General features: G+C 36.1%; 1 protein-coding gene across 7 annotated transcripts in view; it reads left to right on the top strand.

Moving 5' to 3' along the window:
* Positions 1-20,649, top strand: part of PDLIM5 (PDZ and LIM domain 5) — a 211,599-nt gene extending 190,950 nt beyond the window's left edge. For all 7 annotated transcript variants that reach the window (XM_012724204.1, XM_012724209.1, XM_012724205.1 and 4 more), the window contains 4 exons: positions 9,583-9,763; positions 11,702-11,822; positions 15,746-15,861; positions 16,983-20,649. In XM_012724204.1, coding sequence (XP_012579658.1) covers positions 9,583-9,763; positions 11,702-11,822; positions 15,746-15,861; positions 16,983-17,072 — 508 coding nt within the window. In that variant the 3' untranslated portion in view covers positions 17,073-20,649. The remainder of the gene's footprint in view (positions 1-9,582; positions 9,764-11,701; positions 11,823-15,745; positions 15,862-16,982) is intronic.
* The last annotated feature ends 6,583 nt before the right edge of the window (positions 20,650-27,232 follow it).

Below are 27,232 nucleotides of genomic sequence, written 5' to 3'. Positions count from 1 at the left end.
AAAAAAAAAAAAGATTTAATAGTGTACTTACAAAATCAACACTTCTATGCAACAGATATCCATTGAAAACTTAGCAAATGCTAAGTGTTACCTAATGCTAAGGTGGTAATCATACATAATATATAAATGTGTCATAATCAACGTGTGGTACACCTTAGGTTTGCAAACTACTATGTCCATTATAACTCAATAAAAATATTGTTAGAATAGGAAAACTTCATGCAAGTTGCCACATTGACACTATAATATATAAAGATTAAGAAGCAGTTCCTGTTCCATGTATTTTATCATCTGATAGAAATATCAAAGCTCTGATACAGATAACCATAATTTAATGTAAGTATTGTGAGAGTACATAATATCCTTATAATAATATAAGAAATATATAGGCATTATATCCTTCTAAAAAGTCCTAAATCATGATACTTAGGAAAAATCATGAGATAGCAATAGAGTCCTATAGTGTCACAGTTATAAAGTTGGAAAATTAATCTTGCCTCAGAAAAATATATTAATAAAAACCATATTGGTTGTATCATTATCTTTATCTATTCCTTCTACTAGCCAACCCTCTCAATTCCTTGATAGCTTCTACTTTAATGACCTTCCAACCACTTAAGCAAACAATTTTCAGTCATATTCTAGCCCTTATCTTTACCTTTAACTATACTTTCTCCCATAACAACATTTCTATGTATTCTATTCTGCTTCAAGAACACCATCTATATTTCTCCCTGGTACCCTAACTCCAACAATCCACCTCCCTGTAGCCTTTAATTTACTGATTCAAATTTCACTGCCCAGAAGGTCCTGATACTGTACTTCTCCTGTCTGAATTCCATAATCAGTCACTGTAACTGATTAGTGACTGTAATCACTATAAATCACTCTCTCAGTGTAATCACTGTAAATCACTCTTTCAGTCTATACACATTATTCCTTTGCTCATCTCTCCCTTGTTGTTCTTTATATAACTACTCTTCTATATAAAATAAAATCTTGGTCAGCTGTCAGCCTACACATGAAAAGATGATCGACACTTTCCACCACACTTGCCAGTGATTAATTTCAGGTGTGTTCATAATAGCAATAAAAATATGCCACATTTATCCAGTATATTTACTTTCCCACTCTCCCAGAAAGCCATTTTTTTGTCTTCTGTCTCCTTAAAACTCTAGTATATCTGTTCTTGTTCTTACTGCCAGCTAATTAGCTTGAACCCTTTTTCACTTTCCTATAGAAACAAAAGAAACATATAGCAAAATGGCATTTACAAATCCAACCTATTTATATTATATGTAGATAGATTAAGGTCTTCAAATTAAAAGATAGAATGGGGGCCCTCTCCAGTGGTACAAAAGGTTAGAACGCATCACTGCAAGCTGACCACAGCTGCCTCAATTTGAGTTCAATCCCTGGCCCCAGAGGTGACACACATGGTGGGACAGACCTTTCCTGACCCACCCACTGCTCCTCTCAGCAGTGTACTTCGTCGATCAGCCTGTTTGCACCCCATTCTGTCTCTGGTGAATCCTCTCACCACCCCTGCACCTCTGGCCTGTACCTCAGTTTTGTATGCACAAATAAATAAATCTTTAAAAAAAACTTAATTAGAAACCTTGAACAGCACTATGTATGCTTAATAGAGTTACAAGACATTTTTTTAGAGTATTTATCTAACAATAGTAGAACACATACATTCTCAAGCACACATAATGTATTCTCCCCGAATAGAGTCTATGTTAAGCCATAAACATTTTTTAATGTAAAAGAATTGAATTGTGCATATTATGTTATTATGTTTTCTCAAGAGGATAGAATGAATTATAAATTAATAACAGAAGAAATTTTGGGACATTTATAAATATGTAGAAATTAAACAATATACTCCTAAATAACTGATGGATCAGAGTACATCACAAGGAGAAGCAGAAAGTATGTTGAAATGAATGAAAATGAAAACATAACATACCAAAACTTATTAAACACTGCAAAAGCAGTGTTTAGAGGGAAATTTATAGCTACACATGGCTAAAAAGCCAGGGGATAGTGGCTAAAAAGGCACGGGGTAGTGGCAGGAAGCCATAAGCAAGTTCTCTATGAATCAGGGCTGATGGGTAGAGAGTCTGGAGCCCTCAGTGGCTTTTTCAGGCTTTTAATGATCTTCCTTTAGCACTTGTAATGAGACAGCCAGGTGCAAGGGGGGCTGAGGAGTCAGGAGGCTGGCAGGTCTCCCAGCCCACAGTGAATCTTCACTCTTTCTGGGCTCTTTGGCATTTTCTCATGGTCTCTCCACCTCTCTCTGCACTCTGTGATGCAACCCTTAATGTGCAATATATCAGCTCAAGTGTGCCTACTTACCCATACCCACACCATACTCTAGGTGTACAGCAAGCAGGCATAGTCAGCCCACACTCCCACATTCATTTACCATTCAGGGGATAATTTGCAAATCAGTAACATAACTTTCTACCTGTGACACTAGAAAAAGAGCAAACTAAACCTAAGAAAGAATAAGAAAATAAAAATTGCAGTGAACATTAATGAAATAGAGATTTTTTTTAATCGAGAAATCAGTGACACCAAAAGTTGTTTCTTTGAAAAGACCGACAAGATTGACAAATCTTTAGCTAAACTACCAAAAGTAAAAGGGAGATTCAAATATCTTAAAAAAACAACACAAATGTATTCTCTGCAGTTGCCGTCAGAAATGAGGTTTGCTGATTCCTGACTCCTGACACCAGGCTAAGATCAAGGTATCATATGAGCTGCAGTTCTCATCTGGAGATTAGGATTCAAGCTCATGTAGATTGCTGGTCAAACTCAGTTCCTATATCTATAGGGCACTGGCCACCAGATCCCACCTTAAGACAGTTCACAGCCTGACTGCTTTCTTCCTCAAGACCAGCAAAAAAGCATTTACTATCGCTTTTCATCTGTTTTTAGGGCTTTCCTAATTAAATAGCTCTCATCTCTCCAGACTAATCTTGACTGATCTCTCTTAACTCTGTCCGCTGATTAGGGAACAAAATTACATCTCCAAACCCTTTTTGCCAAGTAATCTAGCCCCAGGATTGATAATATATTCACCTGTCCCAGGGAGGGAATTATAATCACAGGGAGGGAATTATACATGTGATCTTTAGCACATTATTTTGCCTCTTAATTTCTCAGTATATCCAGCATCTGAACACTTTCACATTACTACTACTACTGCCTGATACAAGCCAGTCAGTTCTCCCTATGATAAAGCAAGTGAGTTTTGCCCTTGTTCTATGTCTGGTCATTATCAATGTAGTAGCTAGTGTAATCCTAAATATAAAACAGACCATGTCACTCCTGCTTTAAATACAATAATGGGCTCACATTGGCTGGGAGCCAGAATCCTTACAATGGCCTAGAGGCACAGCACAGTCACCCCTACTCCTTATCTCAGTTTCCTTATTGCTTCCTAATTTCTTCCTGGCTTCCTCTACTCCAGACACATTGGCCTTCTTGATGTTTCTTGACCACTCCAGACCACTTCTTCAGGACTTTTCTTCCTGCTGTTTCCTTTGCTTTTGTATTCTTTCCCCATAGGTATTGGGCTAAGAAGCCAAAGAGTAGGGGTGTGCCCATGAGTAAATGTGGACACTTGTGCCCAAAAGAAGGGATAAAATGAACTCCTCAGCTCTGGCATGAGGGACATGTCGCTCCGAGGCTAGTGAGCTTAGTTGCTTCTCCCTAACTCCTGGTCTGTCCCCTGCTTCATCATTAAAGGCCTGTAATATCTGTCAAGGACTCCAAAATTCTCTTTCATTTTTGAAAGTCAGCTATGAGCCTACCTGGCCTGGGATGGTTCTACAACAACCTCCTTCAGTTCTACTCAAATATCAGTGTGTTCCTGGCCACCCTGTTAAATTATCCAACCACCACCCCCTGTATGCAGTCCCCTCTTCTCCCCCCCTTGCTTCACTTTCCTCCTCAACACTTAATATCTAACATACCATAAAATTGTATTTCTCTTATTTGTTGTCTCTGTCCCCTATACTAAAATACAAGGTACAAGTTCAAGCAGCTCTTTTAACTTTCCCGGCCTTTCCTTTGTCAACACTGAAAAATGCAATACTTTTCTAGCTTTCTTTTCCTGCCAGGGTTTCTGCTCCTGGAACAGCAGATGGCACATATTTCATTCTCTTCTGTTGATGAATGAACTTTTAAAAACTATTTGGAGGAATGTATGATATTAGTCTTGCCAAGTTGAAATTATATCTTATTAGATAGAAGAATATTACTCCATCTTTGCTGATTTTATAATAACCTCAATATAAAGAATTGACTATAATTGTCTCCAATAGGCTTTTTTTTAATGTCAGTTAATATTATCCTTATTAGTACTCGCTGTTTTTATTCACTTTATGGTTATGGTTAGTTTTCCTGTGCATTTATCCCTTTTTTTATTATTGAAATAAAATTATAACATTTAAGTTTATATGTAAATTTACTCTTGAGAAAAAAGTTATGCCTTAAAATAATAAAGAGCTTTAGTTTTCCTCACAACCTTTTTTTTTTTTTTAAGAAGTGAAGGCAGGCAATACTCTGCCTCTTTTTTTTTTTTTTAAGATTTATTTGTTTATTCATACAGAACTGGGGTACAGGCCAAAGATGTGGAGGGTGAGAGGCTTCACCAGAGACCAAAATGGGGAGCAGAACAGGCAGATCGACGAAGTACACTGCTGAGGGGAGCAGAGGGCGGGTCAGAAGAGGTCTGCCATGCCATGTGGATCTCCTCCAGGGCAGTCGGGATCGAACTCATGCGGAAGTTACTTAAGTTTCTTAGTTCTGTGCTTTAACCCGCTGAGCCATCGGGGAGGGCCATGTCCTCACAACCTCTTAAGTGAAGTGTCTTAAAGGGCTACAAAATACAGATGATAGTGAAAATAAAACTATGTAATGTTTCTTAGAAAGTTTGAGTTTATTTCTTGGAAATGAACAATTAAAGGTAATAACAATATAATGTTTTCTAAATTTGGAGAGTTAATATTTTAAGTACTGAAGTCTTCAGGGATAGTCATTGTTTTCATTCTCTTTACTCCTTCCTGCATGTCTTTGTGTCTGTGAGTGGGAAGAAGTTTCTCCCAATAATCTTTTCTATTTCACTACGTTCCACCAGTTGATTTTTTCTTAGATTCTTCATTCATGCCAGCTCCTTCTAAAAGTTGACCTGGTGGTGCAGCGGTTTAAAGCACTGCACTGGGAAGCTAAAGCCACTTCCGCATGAGTTCGATCCCCGCCTGCCCCTGAATCGCCCGCTGCTCCCCTCAGCAGTGTACTTCGTCGATTTGCCTGTTCTGCTCCCCGCTCTGTCTCTGGTGAATCCTGTCACCCTCTGCATCTTTTGCCTGTATCCCAGTTCTGTATGAATAAATAAATAAATCTTTAAAATAAAAAAATAAAAATAATAAAAATTGACCATAATAGAAAGTTATCTTATACATTTTTATTATTTATTATATCTAATTCAGAACAATGTCAAGATTCCATTTTTATTTCTGACGGTGTGATTTTTTTATGTGACTTTGCTTTTAACTTCTGTTGATTATTTTCTTTGATTTTTTTTAAAAATTCTTTTTGTAGTTTTAACTTACTGATATAGTAACTTTTGGTTGAATATGATGTTTAATATGTAGGGTAATACTACCTTTATAATTTATCATCCATCTGATTTCAGGAAAACTCGCAAAGTTCTTTGACATTTTCTTCATCTATTTAAAGTTAATTTCTATCACTGAGGGTTATTGTGAGATTTAAATACCAAAGGGGAGCAAGAAATAAGCATTGAATTTTGAAGTTAAATCCCTCTTAGACTGCCTGTTAAAATTTGTGATTCTGTCATTTGTAAGCTTTTTTCCTCTGAATTCTCCCTTGGCATTCTTCACCACCTTCCCTTCCTGTTTTGTTTTGACTTCTTGGCATAAGTCTCACAGAAGATAAACAAGGTAAGAATTTTCATGGCATATACCTTCTCTCTGAGCCAAGTCGTAGTTTAACTTTCCTGGCCCTTCCTTTGTCAGTCAACAAATATTTAGGAAGGTCTAAAAAGAGTATGAAGTCCTGCAAGAGGTAGCTGAATACTTAATTCCCTTTGCAGTTACCCAGGCCTGTTGTTCCAGTTCACAAATGGAAACTCAATCCTACTGGAAGCAAGAACTTTTTCAGTGTTAATCCTGCATTAATGAATTTGTTAAATTAGTCTCTGCTGACACAGAGAAGAGAGTGTTGTGTGTTAAATGTGAGAGAACTTACTGTTTAATCTTACACATAACTTTGAAAGCAGGTTAGCTGGGGGACTGGGAGGTAGTGGAGAAGATGCTGTTTCAGTGCAGCCAGGGAGTGTCAAGTTAGACCAGAATAAGTGAGTGTGTTTGTTAAGAAAGGAGATCTGGCAGGAGCAAGGGTCATTTCAACTAAAATTTTAAAGGTGCAGAGGGAGTTTCTTTATTGTCATTAAGTTGTTAAACTATTCTAATTTGATAGAGCAGCTACAGAAATATCTTACGGTCCTTTCAATGGGCAACAGTTATTTATTTGTAGTGGACATTCCAGAGAACTTGCAAAAAGATGTAAGAATGTATGCAGTATAAGAAAATCTTACAAATTACAAAAGGAAATAAAAAATGAAAGTCATGGACGGGGTCATTGAGCCTGGCTTATAGTTTACTTTTCTATGACTACATTTGGCTTCAGACTCCCTAGTGGTTAACAAAGAAGGATGGTTAACAAAGAAGGAAGTTAATTTTGTAATTTCATGTATAATAAGATAAAAATAAACAAATTGTCCAGAAAAAGCAAAATGTGATGATTAGAAAACATGAAAGGAATTTCTTCAAGGAGACCACGTGAAAATGACCCTCTGTGATTTTAAACCTCTAAGTGGCACCTTGCAAGAAGAGCAGGGGTGGATTTCATTAGGCTAATTACTGTTGCAAGTATTAGTGCCAACTGACAGCACACTGAGCAATTGCCATCCAGCATCTCTGACTCACAGACCTGGTTCTGCACTTTACAAAATGGATTGCATGTGCCTCTATCGGTTGTTCATAAATGCTGTATTTTTAGTTGAGGTAGCATTGGTTTACAGCACTATATTATTCAGTTATAAGCTCATATCTCTTCAGATGTATTTACCACACCACACCTGCCTGCAAGGCACCCACAGTCCTCCACCATAGTCCATTGGGCCCCCTTTTACTTTGCTTTTTCCACTTTCTTCCTCCCTGCCTGCTAGTCTCACTTTTATAGTCAGATTTCTAGGGTTTGTTTGTGGCTTGGTTTTAATTTGACTCTACTTTGTTTCTCTGCATTCCACATATGAGTGAAACTATCTGGTATTTTTCTTTTCTCTATCTGACTTATTTCACTTGGCATGATGCTCTGCAGTTCTAATTCGTGTTTCTACAAATGGTGAGAGTTCATCTCTCTCTCTCTCGATATATATATATATGTATATATATATATATATATGTATATATAAAACTGAATATAGTATTCTGTTGTGTATACCTCCCACTCTTCATTTCACTATCTGTCCTATCTGTCCTTGAACATTAAAATTGTTTCCATAACTTGGCTAGTATAAGTAGGGGTGCAGTGAACATAGGAGTGCATATGTTCCTCCAAATTGGTGTTTCTGCATTCTTCCAGTTGATACTTTTGAAGGAACTTGCTGGGTTGTATGGTAAATCTATCTCTAATGGTCTGAGAAACCTTCATGTTGTCTTTTATAGGGCTGAACCAGTCTATATTCCCACCTACAATGTAGGAGGGTTTCTTTTTTTGCCACATCCTCAAGAACACTTGTTTCTGGTCTTCTCCATAGGAGCCGTTATTACAGGTGTGAAATTGTATCACATTAAGGCTTTGATTTTCATTTCCCTCATGACGAGTGATGAAGCATTTTTTTCATGTGCCAAAATGTCATGATATTCTTAAGAAATGAGTTAGCAAACAGTGAGTCTAGCAAATAGCCTGCCCCTCACAGAAAACTTGTTCCATTATTCATTAAGCATCTTCCAGTTTTCCTTACTTATACAGATTAGGTGTTTACTTGTTCTGAGTTAACATTAATGTATTTGGGGAAAAACCTCCCAATGGGAAATAGTTAAGGGCTACTAAAGTTAATGTTACTGTCAGAGATTTAAAAAATGCTTCAGGGCCTTCCCTGGTGACGCAGAGGGTTAAAGCACTGCACTGAGAAGCTAAAGACACTTCTGCATGAGTTCGATTCCCGCCTGCCCCGGAGGTGACCACATGGAGTGGCAGACCTCTCCGGACCCGCCCGCTGCTCCCCTCAGCAGTGTACTTCGTCGATCTGCCTGTTCTGTTCCCCACTCTGTCTCTGGTGAAGCCTCTCGCCGCCCCTGAGTCTCTGGCCTGTACCCCAGTTCTGTATGAACAAATAAATAAATCTTAAAAAAAAAATTATAAAAAAAAATGCTTCAACTTTATGCTACTCATTGCTACAACTTTTCTACTAATAATCTGTTTAGAAATCTTGGTCCAGTGCTTATAAAATCAGGGTAATGCAATCAAAGGAAGAATGTCAACTGATTCAAGCAGATTACTAGAAGTCAGAAAAATTCAGCTTATGGCCATCACTCAGTCTTTGATTTTATGATACTATCATGTCTTTTGAACACTGTCTGTTAAAATGAGTTGATAACATTTGCCCTGGTCAAACTCACAAGACTGTTCATGGACAACTTAGATAAGGGTCAAAGTGCCTTGAAGGTAAAGCCACTCTGAATAAAAGTATGATACAGCCACTGAAAAGTATATTGTAGAGGCAAAAATGGTTGATCTCTGCAGTTCGTGACTAGGTAATGCTTAATAATAAATCTCTGTCAAACAAGCTAACTCATCAGGTCATTATTATATAATATTTAATGGAAAAAAATTCTTTACAAAGGTTCTTTACCTTGATAGAAAATCATGTCTAAAATACAATCTTTATATGACCTCAGTTTATAATCAATAATACAGTAGTGTCTGTAGTCATTTTGTAGGGTGCGGATTTTATATGTTTAATAAATTGATAAATTAAGAAAGCATGGGTGGGGAAGAGAAACTGACTACAGTGTTTTCTAAGATAGCAATTATTTAGATAATTATTACTGTTTTGAAGACATGTTGACATGATTATATTGAGATTTTCCTTTTGTTTATTTTGTAGAAATGTCATACTCCTAACTGTGCATAAATACTCTTTCCTGGTGTCTTCTTTTTCTATCACAGTTAACATCCTCATTCTCAGTCCTAAATCAGGATGCAGGCCAACTAACTCACTGATGGCTCAATCAAAATAAGAATCCCCAAGTCTCTTAAGGTAGAAACAAAATAATGGGGAAATGGCTTTTCTTGAAGGGGAATCCCTTTTGTGCTCTTATTCTTTTCCCTTTTATCTTCCCTTGCACTGTAAATTCACAGCACCCTTTGTTCAGTCCTTAAGAAAGAGAAGTGAGCAAATATTTGATTGTTTGGACCTTGCATAAAAAAGGTTGTACCCAAGCTAACTTAATACATTTTTATGTTTTCTTCTGTCAGGGGGCCATTTCTTGTGGCACTGGGGAAATCTTGGCACCCAGAAGAATTTAACTGTGCTCACTGCAAAAATACAATGGCCTACATTGGATTTGTAGAGGAAAAGGGCGCCCTGTATTGTGAGCTGTGCTATGAGAAATTCTTTGCTCCTGAATGTGGTCGATGCCAAAGGAAGATCCTTGGAGTAAGTATTGGAAACCTTTTTATTCTTGAGTTTTAGAGAAGAGTAATTTGTTTTTTATGAAAACCTTTCATCATTTTTCTTTTTGTTTTCTTATTTGATGCCCTCTCTGTTTTCATCACACTTGATTTTCTTAGGGCAAAAGTAAATGAACCTCTGTAGAAATATATTGGACCCATGGGGTTAAGTTTTCTTTAGTTTTATCTGAGTGTTGGTTCATTTGGTGAAAGTCTAGCCACTGTGGGGAAAAAATAATTTACTTTGGGTATGCTACTTCAACTGGACCCTGTTTGCTGCAGAATGAAGAAGTTGCACAGACCACACACAGCAGAGTTCTCAAAACTGACACCTTCACTATTTTAAATTAAATTCCATAGTTTTATAAGAGCAACTTTTCCCCATTTGTCACGGTTCAAGCATGGGGCACAGCTCTTATGAATTATATAAAACATGAGTCTTATAAATGATATATTTTTCTTGAATGTTTAAAAATATAACCTGTTTTATGAAAGTATATATGTGATAGAAAAATAATCAAACCATAACTTTTTCATTTTTAAGGGAGTAATTTAGGAGTCAGATACATAATAAATAATGATGAATGAATGAATTTCCTACTTTAAAATACTCAGTCTGCAATCATGAAGTAGCAGCTAAGCATTTCCTAACTGTAAGTGACTAAGAATTGGAATTTTATTTTAGAGACGTGGGTAACAGTTTCCAGTCTCATATAGATTATACAAAAGTAGGAAATGACATTGCTTCAATCTGTTATTTTCAGTATGAAATTGTAATAATGCAATTTTAATTCAAATTAATTGAATTAAATGAAATTTATCTCCATTATGAATTTGTACACTATATTGGAAAGAAAAAAGTAATGATTCAGGCTACATACCCTTCTAAAATAAATATAACATGCATTAATGCTTTTTAACTATATAAATGGATTCTATATTAATTGGTAAAACAAAGTAGAATCTTAGGGTCAAGTAGCTGTATTATTTTACTATAAATAATTAGAACATGTAAAAAGTTTAAAATAAAATAAAGTGGCCTGTATATCAAATTTTCATCCAGTTTGCTCTTTATACGTAATCTATTTGTAAAACTGTAATTATACATTATGCATATAGCATTCTCTTTTTTTATGGTAAATATTTGAGGTAAGAGTAAATTCCTGTATTAGCTGTTTACTCTAATGAGCTGTTTTTTGATATTCTTTCATTAAGGTAACAGTGGGTTTGCAGTCCTTGAAATGGTTCAGCTGTAGGTCATACTACATACTGATACTATGTTACGACACCTTTCAATCTAAAGAAATGATTCTTTGCAAAGTCAACTTCTCAGAATTTATTTTAGTAATTAAATTTGCCTTAAGTCTTTGATATTGGGTATATTTAACCCTCTAGTCACTGTTGACTGGAATCAGTGTTTTATGGTTAAAATTGTAGACAGTCATTTTAATGTGTGTCTAGTACACTCACAGCTAGTTTACAAAACCCTAAACAGGTGTTAAACTGATCAGATTACCTTGATTGTATTTCTACTTCCATAATACACCAGAATAAAAGTTTGTTTTAGTTTTTAAAAGTTTTTTGCTCTTCTTCCATGACATTGTCAAAACTATGAAACCCACCTTTTGAGAGAAAGCAGAATGTATTGTAGCAAGCACTTCCAAAATGTTTATTCACGGCACACATAACGTTTAAATAACTTAATAGTCATTCTTCAAATAAGTTTATTGATGTGTATTTGTGAAAAACAAACATATAATACATCAACTTACATAATTGGTAAGTCTGTCCTGTTGCTTAGATTTTGAAAAGCTCAAGACAACCACAAAACGTGTGTCTACTTCGGGCCATTTTCAACCAACTATATTGGTACAGCTATTCGAATAAACACTTGTGTTTGCATTCATTTACCTTTCAACAACAGGAAGTCATCAATGCTTTGAAACAAACTTGGCATGTTTCCTGTTTTGTGTGTGTGGCCTGTGGAAAACCCATTCGGAATAATGTTTTTCATTTGGAGGATGGTGAACCCTACTGTGAGACTGGTAAGATACAGAGTTTTTAAGTTTGAGGTAAAGATAAAACATTAATTCTTACATTGCTGTACAGCTGTAAGAAAACATTAGGTAAAATAGTTTCCCTAATTGTTCAGAGGCATTTATTGTTACTCTCAACATATAGCAGATGTAAAAATTTTATCTAATTTTGTCCAAACAGTCCCAACATCATTAAGACAAGTGAGCATGTAAGCATTACTTAATGCAGACACATTTTGCTTGACTCCATAATAATTTATGAATATAATTTCTACCAAATATTGTAGCTTAAAACCACCTCCAGTAGGTGACTTTTGAATGACTATAAACTTGAGAAATACTCAACTTTTGAATTGATTTGTTCTTTAAGGCAGCTGCCTTTTCAATGCTTTAGAAATCCTTTCTCACTTTACTGAGTAAGAGGATAATCCTGGTCTGGATTGCTCCCTTGGCAAAAATACTATTTTTTATAAACTAGCATTAAGGAAATATCTACTACTTTTGTCTTATTACCTGAACTAGATACCTAGGAGTAGAATTGCTAGAGCATGTGAAAGATCCATTTTCAGCCTTTTGAGGATTTTCAGCAATTAAAAAAAAATAGATAAACTCATGCCAGATCACCTCCTTTTCCTTCCAAAGGCTATAAATGAACTTTCATAAGACTTATTTATTAACTCTTACTGATATTTATTAATATTACCCCAATTCAATATTACCACCCATACATGTTTCATAAGTAAAATATTTTTCCTTCATAATACTTCCATTCACTACACTACATGTGACCATGTAATTTTATTACTGTTCTACCTTGAAATTCAACATGGGATGCTAGAAGAAAGGAATATTCTATGGTGAGCAAGTTAAAGCAGCAGTTAGCTTCTCATTTGAGACTGGCTAACCTTACTTATCCCTTCTTTGCCAACTAAATATTCTCTTATTTTCACCTTCCTTTAGATCCCTAGTTAGAACCAATCCAGGACTATACCCAACTGTCCACAAGAAAGCCCTGGAAATCCTGTGAACTACACCATGCATGGGCTGCTTTGGGACAGGTTGACAATAAGCTAACTACCCTTATTCAGCCAGCGTATTTCATATTTTACAATTCTATTTAACTCTACTGAAAAAAGAGATGTTTGTTTTAAATGCTTTGCAACACATTTTGACTATTTGGCAAGTCGTCCCTATCTAACCAAAACACATAATAAACTATATTAATATTATATTTAATTGGTCTATGTCTGTCAAGACCCAAAAATTGCCTCAGAAAGCGAAAAATATTAGTATCTTTAAGTGTCAAGTCTAATCAGGTTTATGTTCTTTTTCTTTTCTTAAATACACACACACATACACACACACATATATACACTACATCATTGTTTATTTTTGTGCAGAATTTGGCCCCTTCTAGGTGGACTCCCCATAAAATTATTACCACCAAGTCACTGTAAAGCATCACCGTAGTCTTGTGCTCTTTCCACCCCTTTTTTATTCTCTCTTCCTCCCCCTCTTCTGTTAAATGTCTCCTATTTATAGTTGGCTTCTAGTAGCCTCCTACACTTATTCTTAAGCCATTCTCCCTCAGCTCAGTGTTTCCACTTTCCCTTATCCAAAAACCTGGTTTCATCTTGGATTCTGTGCTCTTCTTTGTTCTACCAAATTACCAGTCTAAGTGAATTCTCGCAGTTCCATCCCCCAGTGCATTTGGAGTCGACTCATTTTTCTCCACCTCAGTTATCACCACTAAATCTAACTCACTCTCCCTTTCTCCTTAACATTGTAATTGTCAGCTAAATGGTACATCTTCTTTCCCCCAAACTTTACATAGTTGCTTTGGTTGTTTTGTCTTACTAATATGAATCAGTTGTGTGTCTAAAATCATGGTTTCCACCAGAATGAAAACTATTCTCCTTACTAGGGCCAACTTTGCCAACCTTCCCCTGCCACCTCACCCTCTGTTAGGCATTCTTGCATATTTTCTACCCTTGTTCTTTCTAAGCATGCCAAGATCCCTCCTGCCTCTGGGCTTTTGTACTTGCTGATTCTTCTAACTGAAATACTATTCCCCACTTTTTCTGTGTCAATTCCTCCTTTTTTTATTTCAAGTCTCATCAGGCCTTTCCTGACCCTCCTATATTGAGTTGTCCTCCCCCCCACCCCAGTTATTCAAATGTGCATATCACAGTTTTCTTTTCCTTTACAACATATACTAAATTTCAGATTAGTATCATTAACTTTTCATTATTATTATTTATTTTACTTAGGACAGCTAAGTAGGGCATAGTTGCTAGGGGCAGAGGAGGGGTGAGAGGCTTTACCAGAGGCAGAGTGGGGAACAGAGCATGCGGATTTACTTAAATTAAATATACAGCCGAGGGGAGCAAGGGACGAGACAGAGACATATGTTATGCCATATGTGGGTCAGCTCCATAGCCTGGGATCAAACTCAGGCCAAAGAATGCTAGTGCTGGTACTTAACCTCTAGGCCAACAGGCCATTTATTTAGTATTAATGGAGTACTATTGCTTTAATCTTTGTTAATATTTTGACAATATAGTATTTCTCCCCTCAGCTGTGGTCACTGTAGCTCTCTCCCACCAAAGAACCTATAGTCCTCCACCACAGTCCATGTGCTCTCCTCTTCCTCTTCTCATCTCTCCTTCTCTTCCTCTCTCCTCTCCCCTTTGGATGCCTCAGTTCTGTGTTCCATTTTCAAGGATTGATTTTATAGTTTGTCTTTGTTCTGATTTCTCTGTATCCCACAAATAAGTGATACCAGCTAGTTTTTATCTTTCTCTTCCTGAATTGGTATTTCACTTCAAATGCAATCCATATTGCTGCAAATGGCATGAGTCATTTTTTACTGCTAAGAAGTCCTCAAAAGAATAAAAATGGATCTGTTGTATTGCAACAGTTCCACTCACAGGTATCTACCCGAAACAAAAATTAATACAAAAGGAAACCTGCAGTCCTATCATTACTCTTTAAAGTATCGCAAATTATAACATGTTCCAGTGAGAAGACAAGCCCCATGAGAACAACCTTAGGTGTCTGCTTCATCACTCTACCCCCACCAGTGTCTGGCACACAGCAGGGCTCTGTGCATATGTTTTAAGCAAATAGGTATGAAGGAATCCCAAAGGCTGCTAAGAAAAGAGAATCAAGTTACTTGTGATAGCGTACCTTCTCCTCTATTCTTAGTTGATCTGAAAATATCAAAGATGAAAAAGTGAAACATGAGTAAACATGGTGGTGAGGGTGGCTATATAAAAGAAAATAAAAATGCTGATAAATTTTATTTTTATAGTAATAGAGAAACATCTTGTTGAAAGTGCTTTCTACCAAAGGAAATCCTATTAGTATTTTATAGCCATATCTGTGTATTCTCTGACTAAGAATTTTCAACATGAAGTCGTAAAATTGAAAGAACAGGAAAAGAAATAGTGGCTGATACTGTGATTCAGTCCAGCTAGAAGCTTAGTCATGGTACTTATTCATACAAGTTTCCTATGACTGTTTTTTTCCTTTATTAAGTCAGTTGCATATGAAATTTGGTAGTACCAGATATTTCTTCTTGATTTACAGTCACTAATCTTATTGTTGCTAGTCTTTGGAAGTTCTCTGGTATTAATGTTGAAACTGTCATGTCTGCTGGTAACTTACCAGAGTACAGTGTTGTTTTTCTTAATACCTACTAGGTATCTAAGAAGTTGTTGAGAAATGAAAAGCAGTACATAAAAAAATTATAAGGAATGTGATGTAAATAATGCTTACCAAGAGAAACCTGAAACTCAAATTACAAGTAATTTCACCTCATCTAATTCTAATTTTGTTTCTGTGAACTAGGAACTGACTTTCTACAAATTTGTCATGTTTGCATTATATCTCCATTTTCCCCACCCTGCTCTCCTCTCTGTCCCGTACAGATTATTATGCCCTCTTTGGCACCATATGCCGTGGGTGTGAATTTCCTATAGAAGCTGGTGATATGTTCCTGGAGGCGCTGGGTTTTACCTGGCACGATACTTGCTTTGTGTGCTCAGTAAGTAAGCTTATTTCCTTTTTTTTTTTTTTAAAAAGATTTATTTTATTTATTCATACAGAACTGGGATACAGGCCAGAGATGCAGAGGGTGAGAGGCTTCAGCAGAGACAGGGTGGGGAGCAGAACAGGCAGATCGAGGAAGTACACTCTGAGGGGAGCAGCGGGCGGGTCAGGAGAGGTCTGTCTCACCGTGTGGATCTCCTCCGGGGCAGGTGGGGATCGAACTCATGCGGAAGTGGCTTAAGCTTCTTAGTGCTGTGCTTTAACCCGCTGCGCCACCAGAGAGAGCCCCATAAGCTTATTTCTTAACTGAAGGACACGGTGTGGCCATTTCTGACCCAAGTACTAGATGGAAATCCTTCAAAACTAGAAAAAGTGGTTTACAGTGGTTTAAAAGGTTATTTAGTAAATTCTGGACACTTTGCGAAATTTGGGGGCACACAATAGGATGCTTCTTAAGAAAAAGTCCTGTTTTCGATAGACTTTTGTTTATAAGGAGAATCTGTATATTCTTTGAAATAGTAAATGACCTTTACATTTTTTAACACTTTTTTTATTGGAGTGTTTTTAGTAGTTTTTAGAAATGTTAAGACGTCCTTTAAAAAAGGATAAAAATCTATTATTGAATTACATCAAGTAAACTGTATGTTCTTTCACAACAATGGTTCATGAATATGAATATTTATGAAACTAGTAAATATGCAATAATTTATTTTGATGTTTTAATATTTGGGCCTTTTTAATCATGAGGATAAACTCAGATTATCATTGATTTATGATACATATTTAGAAACTAAATATCAAATAAAGGTACTTTAGTCAGACATTTGATTTTTTTTAAATTAGACTTTAATCAAACTGTGTTTAGTGTTTTTCACTGGAATGAATACTTCATTCCCCATAGAGGAAAATAATGATTCATGATTTAAATTAATTAAAATACATTCCAGGAAAAAGTCATTCTTTATTGCTTTTGAAAGATTATGTGAAATGTCAAGTTATTCAACAACTAGCTATAAAGTGCTTTGTCATATTATCTTTTGATTGAAAATCATTTTCTGCTTCTTGGACATACTTGATAAGATAATAATATTCACTTAAGTAATGTTTATTTTTCAGGTATGTTGTGAAAGTTTAGAAGGTCAGACCTTTTTCTCCAAGAAGGACAAGCCGCTTTGCAAGAAACATGCTCATTCTGTGAATATTTGAAAGTCACCAGTTAGGGGAAGAGAAGAAATTTGAAGAGGAGAATTAAAAATTACCAATTAATTTTCAGATTTAATATTTATATGAAATTTTGAAAAATAATTGTGGCCCTGAAGGGATAAATTCCAGCTTTTAAAACTAAGTCTATGAGGAAATATTTGGCTTCATAAATTAAAGAGACAGTTTGGCCTTTATTAATACTTTTTCCCTGTAATTTCTGCCTATAAAATAACTTTTATAAAAACCAATTTCCTGGTTGGCTGTTAAATTCACCTTAGAATAAGTTAGCAAAGAATTAAATTTTAGAATTAAAGACCTTTATGCTGAAATAATTACTTTCCTTGTTAGTTATGGGTTTTTTCTGTAAAAGACAATTAAAATGCCTCACACTTTATCATAAGTGAAGCATTGTATTTTTTAAAATGTTCTTTAAAATAGTAAATAGGAGTTTATAAAGATAATTTTATCAGTAATTGGTGTCAGTTATGTTTTAATCATATATACATTTTTTGTCCTATACTAACTTGACTTCTAGCAGGAAATAACAATAATGTTTGTTATAAAAATAAAAGAAAGTTTTTTTCTGTCACTGTCCCCTCACCCTCCAAGGTCATCATATAGCTTAAATCTCAAATTTTAACTTTTATTAAAATATGACCATTTCTATTCATTGTGTATACTTCATCCCCATATTAGTCAAACTCAGTTTTTTCTTTCCCTCATGCTGAGGTAAAGAACTAATTGAAAAACTTTGACTCTGACAATTTTCTTGCCTCTAAAGGCAGCAAGAAATCTTAAGATAATAATAATAATAATAACAGTAAGTAGAACATAATATGGTTAGAAAATCAGGTAAATCAGTATTGTATTCAAATTTTTTTTAAATCCTCCCATGTTTGGACAGATATAAATAGATCTGTTTCGGAGCTGACCTACTGACTTATGAAAGTTTTAGAGTTCTTTTTTCCCAGCATTTTTCCCCCTTTAAATCCATATTAGAAAAATAGAATTGCTGGGGATGTGAGAACATCTATGCTTTTCTCCTGCTAACTCTCCATCAGTAATAAATAAATCAACTCCACATGTGATAGCAAAGCTTGGGATGCCTTTATTCACAGAAGTTGGTTTGTTAGTAGGAGATCATCATTATTCAAGGTATTTTGTTTTCTTCATTTTCAGGAAGAAAATAGCATAGAACCACATCAAGACAAAAACAGCTATGGTAAAGTTGTGGTTCTTAACTGATAAGTAGCCCACTGAGGAAACATTATGGTATTTGATGGTTTTTTGCTTTTATTAGGGTAAAAGTCTATGATCACATTATGTTAGAATTTAAATTTGTTTGGGACAGGACACTTTAATAGTTACAACATAGAGCAAGTCCTTTCTGCCCATCCCTGGCTCATAACTTCATTCAGTCGTAGCCATGCTTCTTATAGAGAGTTTTAAGTTACAGTATTTGCGTAACCTCTCTAAGAACTTTTCCAGGCATCTGTCCTGAAAGCTGTTAATTTATGGCCTACCAGACTTATATTCTATACAGATAATAATTAACTGGAGATAGAAGAATGAGAAGGGTTGATACAAAGTGGCAAATGCAGTGCCTCACCAATAGCAACCCAAGACTACCTCCTCACCCTCTAACTTGGAGGGAAGCAGGAAGTCCTGAAATAAAGTCCTGGAACTAAATTGTATATTATTCCTCATTGCTGCTTCAACCGCCTTTGGAAGGTGTGCTGGCTCTGGTGTACAGTCACGTATCTTGATGCCAGTCTTTTGCTTTACACAACATAAAATCAGTTGGTTTTTTGGTTTCGGTGTGGTAGAGATCTTTTTTGTTATTTAGGTTTGTTTTTCATAGATTGTATGCCAAGATAGTAATTGATAAGTCATTGGCATTTGGATATTTTCTTCAAAGAATTTTATTTGATCTGTACTTCTTATAAAGTTGATTTTACATTAAGGATACATTTTTACTAAACTTTTTCCCACATATTTTTCAAGGAGCTTCATGTTGCATTTTTCCAAATTTTATCCCTAAAAGGGTAACATTGCTTCCTAATTTATCATTTAGTCTTTGTGCTTTGCCTTTCTCTTCCTTGACAGAGTTTTATTTCTGTTGGTAAAACCGTTAATTCTGTGAAACAAATATTGATTGTAATCCAGAAGAATCTGTGTTTTCCAATAGGGGATGCCATATTTAATATACTAGCATTAACATTTTAATAACTGACACAGCACTTTATTCTTCTGGTGAGCTTCCTGAATATTTATTTTTCAGATTGTAAGTGTTCCATGTCGGTAGTGTGTTTTTAATCTTACCTCTTTACTGTAGAGCATTTAAGTATCTCTAGATGTATATTTTGGAAAGCTGTACTTGGTACACTACAGATTAAGATAAAAGTACATAACTCTACAGCATCCCCTACTTGGATTTCCCAGTCCCAAAATGTCAGTAACAGGCTCAAATTTACCACTTCTCTCTAGACTTAAAGGAACAAATGTTCTCCTCTGAACTAGCAACCTAAAACTGATATCCTCTGCTCATGTTTGTTTATGGCATATTTAGAACAACATTAAGACAAATAGAAATGAGTTTAAATTTTCAGCATGTTAGTATAATATGTTTAGAATCATCTACAACAATAAATATAGGGTATGATTTCGTGAGGAACCTTTTTTTACAGAAAATAGTTCATTCCTTTTCCTCATTCAAGTGTGAATCTCATGTTATATTTAATTTTATTTTAGTATTTAGAGTTTTGTTGTCCCTTTTGACAAACAGAAAGGGAGAACATAATAATTTTACACAAATGTAATGTGGCTCAGTTTGTCCATTTTATCCTCCAAATGCTGAGGTATTATTGGATTGGGACTCTCAATATACCTTTGCCTCATCTATTAATTTCTCTTCTGGGTTTTTATATTTTTAAGTTTTTTACATGTATCTGCTGTTTTGTATACATTTTCTAACTCAAGTCACATGAGAAATAAAATCAGCATAGTAATACCTTATTGTGCACATGTACTCTAAATAAATGCCTGCAGTGGTGTAGACAAATTCTTCTGGTTTTTCTTTTTGGGTGGCAAAAATTTGCACTGAGACATCATGGAAAAAGTGTCAAGAATATGCTCAGATGTAGTAATCCTCGGGAGAATCCCTGTTTTTGACTTTTGTCATCATAATGCCTGCCACAAAACCAAGCATTTAAAGATACTGTCAGATTGTTCATCTTTAATCCATTATTGTACTCTATATGGAACATGACCCAATAAATGCTTGTGAATTAATAGATAAGTAAGCTCTATTGTCTTTAAAAATTATAGCTGAAGTTACTGGAATAACTTATTATATCAGGTATACATACTATATTCAAACAATGTAAGTTCTCATCTGTATTTCTTATATTTTTTCAGGGTACTTTTCCACTTCATGCTTAATTCAACCTTATCTCCTCAGCTGACTGATCTGTAACTGGGTAGGCTCACCTAATCCTTGTTTGTTGATTGGTTTTTTCCCAGCTGTATTAAGAATAATGTTTCTGTTGCAAGTTGTATATTGAAATAAAAGACAAATTGAAGTATATTTGCTCACAGTATATTAAACTCCAGAAGCCAAACTTATAAGGGCATCAAGTCTGCATGTGACATTTTAATAGCTGCTGTTTGGTTTCTATCAATCACGTCATTGCACATTAAAATGCGCCGACAAAATAAGAGATCTGTCATTTCTTCGTTAAAAAACAGTAATCCAGTACAAGATTTATAGGCTTAAGTCTCAGCAGTGTATGCTCACAATAAATCCCCATTCAGTACTCAAACCAGAACAAGCCTTCCTGTCGTTCAGTGTTTTCTGGTCAAATGTCCCAATTTAAGATTATCAAAGGTTTTCTTACAGAACTACGAATAAAATCCTTTTTGCCAGAGAAAGTTTAATTTAGGTTGGTGGTTTCCCCTTTTGAGTACTCTCAGACAAGATCTTGATTATATCAGAAACACATAGGTACTGATGTATTATTAGTGAGCCTGGTGTTAATTAGGGAGAATTACCAGAAGTAGTTTGCTTCATGGGAATTTATTACAGAATCACACTTGACTGATGGCAGAATAGGAGTTGCTGAGAGAGAGCAGCTCCCACTCATAACCACTAATTAATAGGGTGCCAAAATTCCACAGAGAAGGTTTCATCCCAAGTGTGGGAGCCTCACAGGGAAAATGGTTCCACTGCAGTATTTAAAATTTAAAAGAGGAAAGGGGCTGAGGCACATGGCTATCCAGCAGAAATCTCAGACTGATACGGTTTTGTGTTTTACTTATGAATGAGAACATTTAACTAGGAAAACACCATACCCAAAAGTTTGTGAAAGAATTCCTTTCCCTGCAAAAGTCAAAAGTGGCTGGCTGTATTTATCAGACTAAAGAGATAGGCCTAGTGGTTTTAATATAGCAAATTTGAGTCATTCCTCTGTTCCTTGCATGAAGACAATTTAGAGCAATCCATTTGCTCATGAAATAACACCACTGAACTTTTGATTCCATGATTTAGAAGCTGTCTGAATAGGTGGCAAAACCACCAATAATCAGACAATGTGTAGCTTCTACACTTTGAACCCAATGTGAGGGCAAGCAGTGTGTTTAGTGATTGGCATGAGTGGGAGTGCACTGGCAGAATGTGAAGTGAATGTTTGCCAAGAGGGCAGATTTTCCCTCTATACTGTAATCACACACAATAAAGCTTGACTGTTGCTTAGTGTAGAAGAATAAAGTGTTTGGATGTCAGGAAATCACTGATCGCTGACTTCAGGCAGAAACATAAAGCAATTTAGAATTCACAGTGTACTTGCTGAATTTCTCTTTAGGCAAATATTGGTCCCCAGGAAAAGACTTTGGTGCTAGCTCTGTGAATTGACAGTCTTTCTGTATCCCTGTTTCAAAGGACTGAGTTTCTATTTGATAATTGGTTTCCAAATTAATTTTTCACCTTCATGTTCTAAATTACCACATTTATTCTGTAGTTCAAACATACTTAGGTTTGGTCTTTTTCTCCTTTTTAACTTTTTTTGGTTTTGTCTTTATCTTTTGTTTGTAAAGCACACACAATGATTAATATCCTAAGCATTTATTCAAAAACACCATTGTGTAAGCTTGTAGAATATCCTATCTTTAAAGATGTCTTGATTTCTTCCCTGTAGTGTATCACTGAGGTACCAAATTGTTCCCTTGGTAAATAGAAAAATAAAACTCCAGTGATGGGTTCTACCAATATTAGTTTTTACATAAATTGAAAGCCTTTATTAAGGTTACCCTACATTGATCCTATCTGGCAAGTTTCTCTATCCATGTTTGTTTGAGAATCTTGACCATTTCTCAAGCCACCTTATTTGAATGAAAAAGAATCTTGGAACTTTGGAAGTATGAACTCGAAATGCAAGTTAAATTCTAGCTTTATCAGCCAAATTTAGCTTTATCAGCCAAAATTAACCATTCATTCTGCTCCATTAAATTATCATACTACTGCTTAATAATTCTGTGCCATTTGTTTTAAATAAAAATAAACTTAAAAGCAAGTGCAAAGGCACCAATGTAAACCCAATGTTTCTGCCTCAAGAAAGATGCAAAGCAATGATGTGAACCTAGTAGCAGTTTGCCTGAATAGCCAGGAAGGTCTAGATGATCAACAATATTAACATCTTATAGATCCTGAGAGTGTAAATTAAGCTAGGGTCGGGGTGATTACCCCCAGTGGCTTGGACTGAGACCAATAAGACAAATCTCACTGTAACATAACAGGGAAGTTTAAAGAATTTGTAAGAATAATACAAGAGTAACTGAAAATAAAAAAAGAACTCTACAAAGTAATAGGACTAAGAGAGAGAATCCAAAGAAGAACAAGGGCTCTGCCTCCCGGGTAAGGTTAAACCTTGGAGAATATGTATTTGCTGCCTCCAGAAATGGCCAAGCAGTTCACCGGCTACTGAAACCAGCATCAGTTTTCAGTCGAAAGACAAGAAACAGCTCCAAGTGCAACTAAGTCAAGGTGGCTGGCTGTGCAAAGGGATTTGGACAAGGCCTGGACTTGACAGCATCCATATCACGAGACTGGCAAGATGACCACCAGATAGTGCAGGAATGTGAAATCACCAAGGAGCTGTGCACTTTGGATGCATAGCTGAGCCACGCTCCTCCAGATGTCTCTCCACACACACCAATGATGCAACTAGAGCAGGAAAGAAAGGCAAATGCAATACCCAGAGCCAGGAAGCCTCTTGTTACATCTGCTTCCTTCACTACTAGCTGAGAAAGCTTAACTGCTCACTGTGGTGAAATGCTCACAGAGTCTCCAGCTTACTGTCACAGTAGGACACTACTCTTGGCACTAAAAACAAGAAGTTGATCATGGACACATGAACACAGGGTGCAAAATAAGAACTTTTGAAATGCAATTAGTTTGAAATGTCCATTATCCCAGAACATGAATGCAAATTTTTGGTAAATAGGAAAGTCAAATAAATTCTAATTTTGGCCTTTATTGTCAAATCCTGTGGAAAGTAATATACCTTCAATATGCAAAGAAAGCATAATGTACTGATTGTGTACAAGGTCTGCTCCCTAAACATCCAGGATAATTGAACTGTTCTGAATATTTAAGAGATTTAATTTTAGATATAACCAAAGGGGGGTTTGGGTGAGTTCATTTTATTATACTGTAATGTTCTTATAATTAAAGTGAGTAAAATGTTTTTAATTGAAGCCTTGTGTGCTAGCTAATTGCAGGTTCCGTTAACAGAGTTTTTTGGCATAAATCTAAATCCTACCATATTGGAAAATTGGATTATTTTTAGTAATAGAAAGCAAAATATTAACAATTTCCCCTTCATGGTAAATTAAACCATGAGCAAACAAACAGCGAATCTACAATAATTCATATTTCTGGATAAGTCTTTGTCAGTTGTATGGGTTGTTATCTCTTCTGTGACACTACAGTAAACTAGTAAACTGGCAACAACTGGAGAATAGCCAAGAGTCAATGGTGTTTACCCATCTTAGAGATGAGAAAATAAAAAGTCAGGAATGATTCTCTGCAAAAAACAATTAAGTGACAAATCTGCTTTGTCTAGTAGCGTAGGGAAAATATTTAGTTTTTCATCCATATTATCTTAAGAGTCTCCTGATTTGTAAGGGAAATATATACCATATTTTAATGACAGTTTTAAGATTTTTTTATTTTTGTTAAATTGGTTAAGTTTTAAATTTTTCACAGTTGCTCATTACATAGATGTCAATACATGGGTGGTTTGCAATTGGGCCAGCAGTTCTCTTACAGTATTTGAGTTTTGATAGCCCTCTCTGCAATGCCATTGTTGCTGTTCTTTGTGTTCTCATACATTTCAGTGTAGCATAATAATGAGACTAAGTTGGTTTGACATGTAGATAGCACCAAATGGGATACCAAGCAAATGAGAAGGCTGCAGAAAATGCAGTTAGAATACTTCTATACACAGAAGTTAACAATACCTATTTACAAATGTGGGAAAATAGGTTGTGGTGGTTGTCACCCGGTTGACTGATAATTCCGTGGTGTGATGAATTTAGTTCCAGGCTGACTCTGAAGAGTGGAAGCTGGAAAAAGTGAGCCCTCGGTGAGACTGCATATATGTCTAATTATACTGACAAGGTTGCCTAAGACTCTGGTTTTCACTCAGTTGAAATAAAATCTCTGTGCTATTTGCAATGGCAGGCACTACTGCTAAGTCCGCTGAAGCATAGCTGGAAAATCCAGCTGCCCTCACATCTGTTTTACATGACCTTTCAATCATTGGCAAATATTTTGCCACTAGGAGTGGAAGTCTGGATAGGATATGGTTCTGTGATTTTCAAACTATCACTATGGAAAACATATTGCAACAAAATTCACGCATGCCATGTACTGTGCCCAGAAATTATAGACTTGTCTGTTGGTGGCAAAGTTCTGACCCATCAAAAGTGCTCACACCTGCTGCTTACATTCAAGTTGTTAATCCTTTGTTCAGCAAATGAGACCTATTACAAAATATGTGAATGGCCTGTTACGGCTTAAGTGATTAGGCTCTGATACTGGTTTAGGCTAAGATAATGTTGATAAGATAGTGCCTTTTAAGCTTCTAACAATTTATTATGTCAGAAACCCATGTGACTTGACTCTTTGCAAACCATGACTTGGTTAAAGTACTTGGCCTGAGTTCGGGGTTGTAATGATGTGCCTTGAAAATTAAAGAAAAAAATAGGAACAACCACTAAAGAATCTCGAAATAATTGTAATGAAGTTCATGCTGATATATTTCATTCTTATGCTAATAATGTGGAACCAGTGGAATAAGTTCAAGAACACAGTTCAGTAAATCTCAGCACAACTCAAGCTGTTGTCAAATTTGAACACTGAACTCATTAAATTTATATAATCAGTGTTCAATTTTGACAACAGCTTGAGTAGCAAATATATGTAAATAGTCAAGTCAAGTGTTCACAAAGAGAAGACATTTTTAAGAAGGTAAGGGGATAGCTGAGATGAATTTTGAGAACACCCAGGCCGAACTTCCACAAAGATTTGGATCACCTATAAATCAATGACATCGGGCCCATTTGCTTTTATCCAATATTTATGTAGCAAGAGGCTGAACACGTTGGGAGAAAGGAAGAGAATGGAGGATCTCTGGAAGCAGAGACCAACTTCCTGAAATACTCTGATCCATGTAGCTCTGCCCCATACTTGTCTGCCCCCTTCAGCAAAGGACCCCTGAGGCTGGAGTTAGTGCTACTGCCCCGAAATCTCCCTTGGCAATCTCAGGCTCTGACTCATAGCAGTTTAATAACTTACTGCATCCAACTCCATGGACCACCCTAATTTATCATTTTCTTCATCTCATATGTTTTAGAGTTTCTTATGAATTGGCACTTTGGACAATTCTTTAATTGTCATCTGTTAATTGGAAAAATCGTAACACTGGAAAAGCCACAAGCTCTGGATGGAAGCTTTTATCAGTCTTGACCACACCTACCTTCTCTAAAAAATTAGGTAGTTCAGTGGTTTAATAGTTTTTACTTGTAGTAAAACTCCTCTGAAACATCTTTATATTGCTCTTAGCTTTTCTAGTAGAAATATTTCTAATTTTCAAAATTACCAAATAAAGTCTAGATTTTTAAAGTTTTCGAGAACTGAAAGGCCACCCAAATTTCTCCAGGCCTGACATTAAACCACCTGTGGGGATTGTGCCTGCGTGTTGAGGCCCATGAATTCAGGAGGTGGTGACCACTCTGGCTTCTCCTAAAGAGCAGTTTGTTTTGCTTTGTTTTGAATCATAACCCATTACTTCAATGCCTTTCCCCCTAAAACTAACAAGCAAGTCTTTTTTTTTTTTTCTTCCTTTTCAAACTATTGAAAATGACTTCATGTTAGAAGAGAGGTAAGAGGAAAGGTTGTTGCAGCCACCCAGAGAGGTCTGGGAGTTCTTTTGTTTTCTTAGCTGTGTTGTGCAAATGAAGTGAAGGTTTAACAGTTAGGTGCTATTTGAAGCTCTAATACAACAGAGCCCAGAGTAGGGAGTCCTGAACGCCATGCTGACCTTACCCAAGGCCCCTCTGTACAGCTGTTCTGGGAGTTGCAGAGCTAAAGTTTGTTGCCATGGCTTAGACCTAAACAAACCAGTACTTGTTCTGGTATGTAGATTATGTTCTTCGAGGATAGCCTTGCTCATTTGTTTCATGCCCCATCTGTGAGACACACGCATTTCAGTCCTTCCTCCACCTTCGCCTGTTCTAAAGCAGCAGCTTGTTATATGATATAGTGCCTTGTCACTTAGCAGCATATGCCATGGTGTTGGATTGGACCATTCCTCCAGACTTCCCCCTGCTATACTGGAACCTCTGTCCTCAGGGACCTTGCTGTGGGACCACCTTGCAGGCGTTAATACTTTTACCACTAAACTCACTTGGACAGAGGCCAAGGTGAATGCTGTAATCAACAGAGTAATGAAGATCCAGGATGACTTTGGGTGAGTGTGGAGGCCACCGAGGCACTACTCCTTCTTCCCTCAGGGGAATATTACTTATGTAATATTATGTTTATATTCAAGTAAAAGCCTTCTACCCCTTGCACTCTGTCCCCACCTCAGAGAGATGACTATCCT

The sequence above is a fragment of the Condylura cristata genome, unplaced genomic scaffold, assembly GCF_000260355.1.
Source record: "Condylura cristata isolate star-nosed mole 26May11 unplaced genomic scaffold, ConCri1.0 scaffold00012, whole genome shotgun sequence".
NCBI classification, from domain to species: domain Eukaryota; kingdom Metazoa; phylum Chordata; class Mammalia; order Eulipotyphla; family Talpidae; genus Condylura; species Condylura cristata.
This window is presented reverse-complemented; position numbering and strand designations above follow the sequence as displayed.